At 44.5% G+C, this 1,539-nt stretch overlaps 1 protein-coding gene across 1 annotated transcript; it reads left to right on the forward strand.

Moving 5' to 3' along the window:
* Nucleotides 1–308: 308 nt before the first annotated feature.
* Nucleotides 309–1,539, forward strand: LOC144405577 (uncharacterized). The gene is made up of 3 exons (XM_078099992.1): nucleotides 309–627; nucleotides 749–953; nucleotides 1,439–1,539. Exons 1-3 carry the CDS (start codon nucleotides 309–311, stop codon nucleotides 1,449–1,451), a joined length of 537 nt encoding a protein of 178 aa, XP_077956118.1. The 3' UTR covers nucleotides 1,452–1,539.

Consider the following 1,539-nt stretch of genomic DNA (forward strand, 5'->3'; position numbering starts at 1 on the left):
ATATTACATTGTATTTCGTTGTATTATGTTACATCATATTACGTTGTATTATATTACATTGTATTACGTTGTATTATGTTACATCATATTACGTTGTATTATATTACATTGTATTACATTGTATTATATTACGTTGTGTCATATTACATTATATTACATTGTATTATATTACATTATATTACATTGTATTATATTACATTATATTACGTTGTATTATATTACATTGTAATATATTGTATTATATTACATTATTCACGTTACTTTACATCATATTCTTGTAGGTTACATCACATGACGTCGTGTTATTTATGTCTTCAGGTGAGCCGGTGGTGAAGCCCGTGGTGAGCGTGTACCCAGCAGCATCCAGCGCCCACCTGCAGGGGAGGAGCTCCCTGCTGTGTGTGGCCTCCTCCATGTTTCCTCCTCTGGTCCGGTTCTCCTGGAGGAGACGTGAGGAGAACGGTTCTCTGCAGGAGAAGCTCCCTGATGATGCAGAGCAGCTGGAGTTCACAGAGTCCGGACGCACCGCCTCCATCTTGCTGCTCCATCAGCAGGAGACCAGCCGCTATCGATACCGCTGCTACGTCCACCATGAGGGGGGAAAGGTGGAGGCCCCGAGCGAACAAGGTGACCAGAGGTCATCATCTTCATCTTCACGTGGAGACGCTGCTGTAAAGACAGCAGAGGAGCAGAGGAGGCTCCTCCTGATGCTCCTCACTCACAACCAGTCCCTGCTTTTCTGTTTCAGAGGACAGAGTTCCTCCATCAGCTCCTCCATCAGCTTCTCCGTCAGCTCCTCCGGCAGCTCCTCCGTCGGCTCCTCCGTCAGCTCCGGGCCCGTCTCCGTACCAGGTGAAGCTGCTGTGCCGGCTGTACGTCGTGCTGATAGTGAAGAGCCTGGTGTTCTGCTGTGGAGTCTCTCTGGTGATGGTCCTCAGGAACACGGCTCACATGTAGGACTTCTCTCCTCATCTCCTCCCATCAGTTTGTCCCTCTGATCAGCAAACATCTGCTGATCTTCACATGTTGAACACCATCATCCTAAAGGCATGAACACATACATGTGTGTATTCTACCAAGAGTTGCAGTAGATCCGTGTAAATCATTTCTCGTGTTAGTTGGAGTATTTCTACTTAAATATCTGATATAAAACAACATGATGCTGAATCATCAGCTGTCTGTTAAATATTCTTCTTTTCCTTCAAATGAATGTTGATTATCTGTTTGTTGAGTTGCTTTTATAGGAATATTGATGAAGTCTGTTGATGTTCTTTGTGTTTGTTTCTTCATGTGTTGAACACGTTATGAAATAAATAAAAACACACAGACACAATGTTACCGGACTAATTCCTTCAATGATGGAAATACAGAAACAAACCACAGCTCCTGATTCAGAGCTGCTCCCGTTTTAACGCTTTCACTCTTAAAGTCACTCCAGTGTCTCCACCTGAAGGAGGATCTATTTCCTGGACCACGGACCTCCGACCAGAAGCTTCATCAGAGGATTCTGGGTCTCGTCCACACGGTGAAGACCTCCAG

This window comes from Gasterosteus aculeatus, chromosome 3 (genome assembly GCF_964276395.1).
Source record: "Gasterosteus aculeatus chromosome 3, fGasAcu3.hap1.1, whole genome shotgun sequence".
NCBI classification, from domain to species: domain Eukaryota; kingdom Metazoa; phylum Chordata; class Actinopteri; order Perciformes; family Gasterosteidae; genus Gasterosteus; species Gasterosteus aculeatus.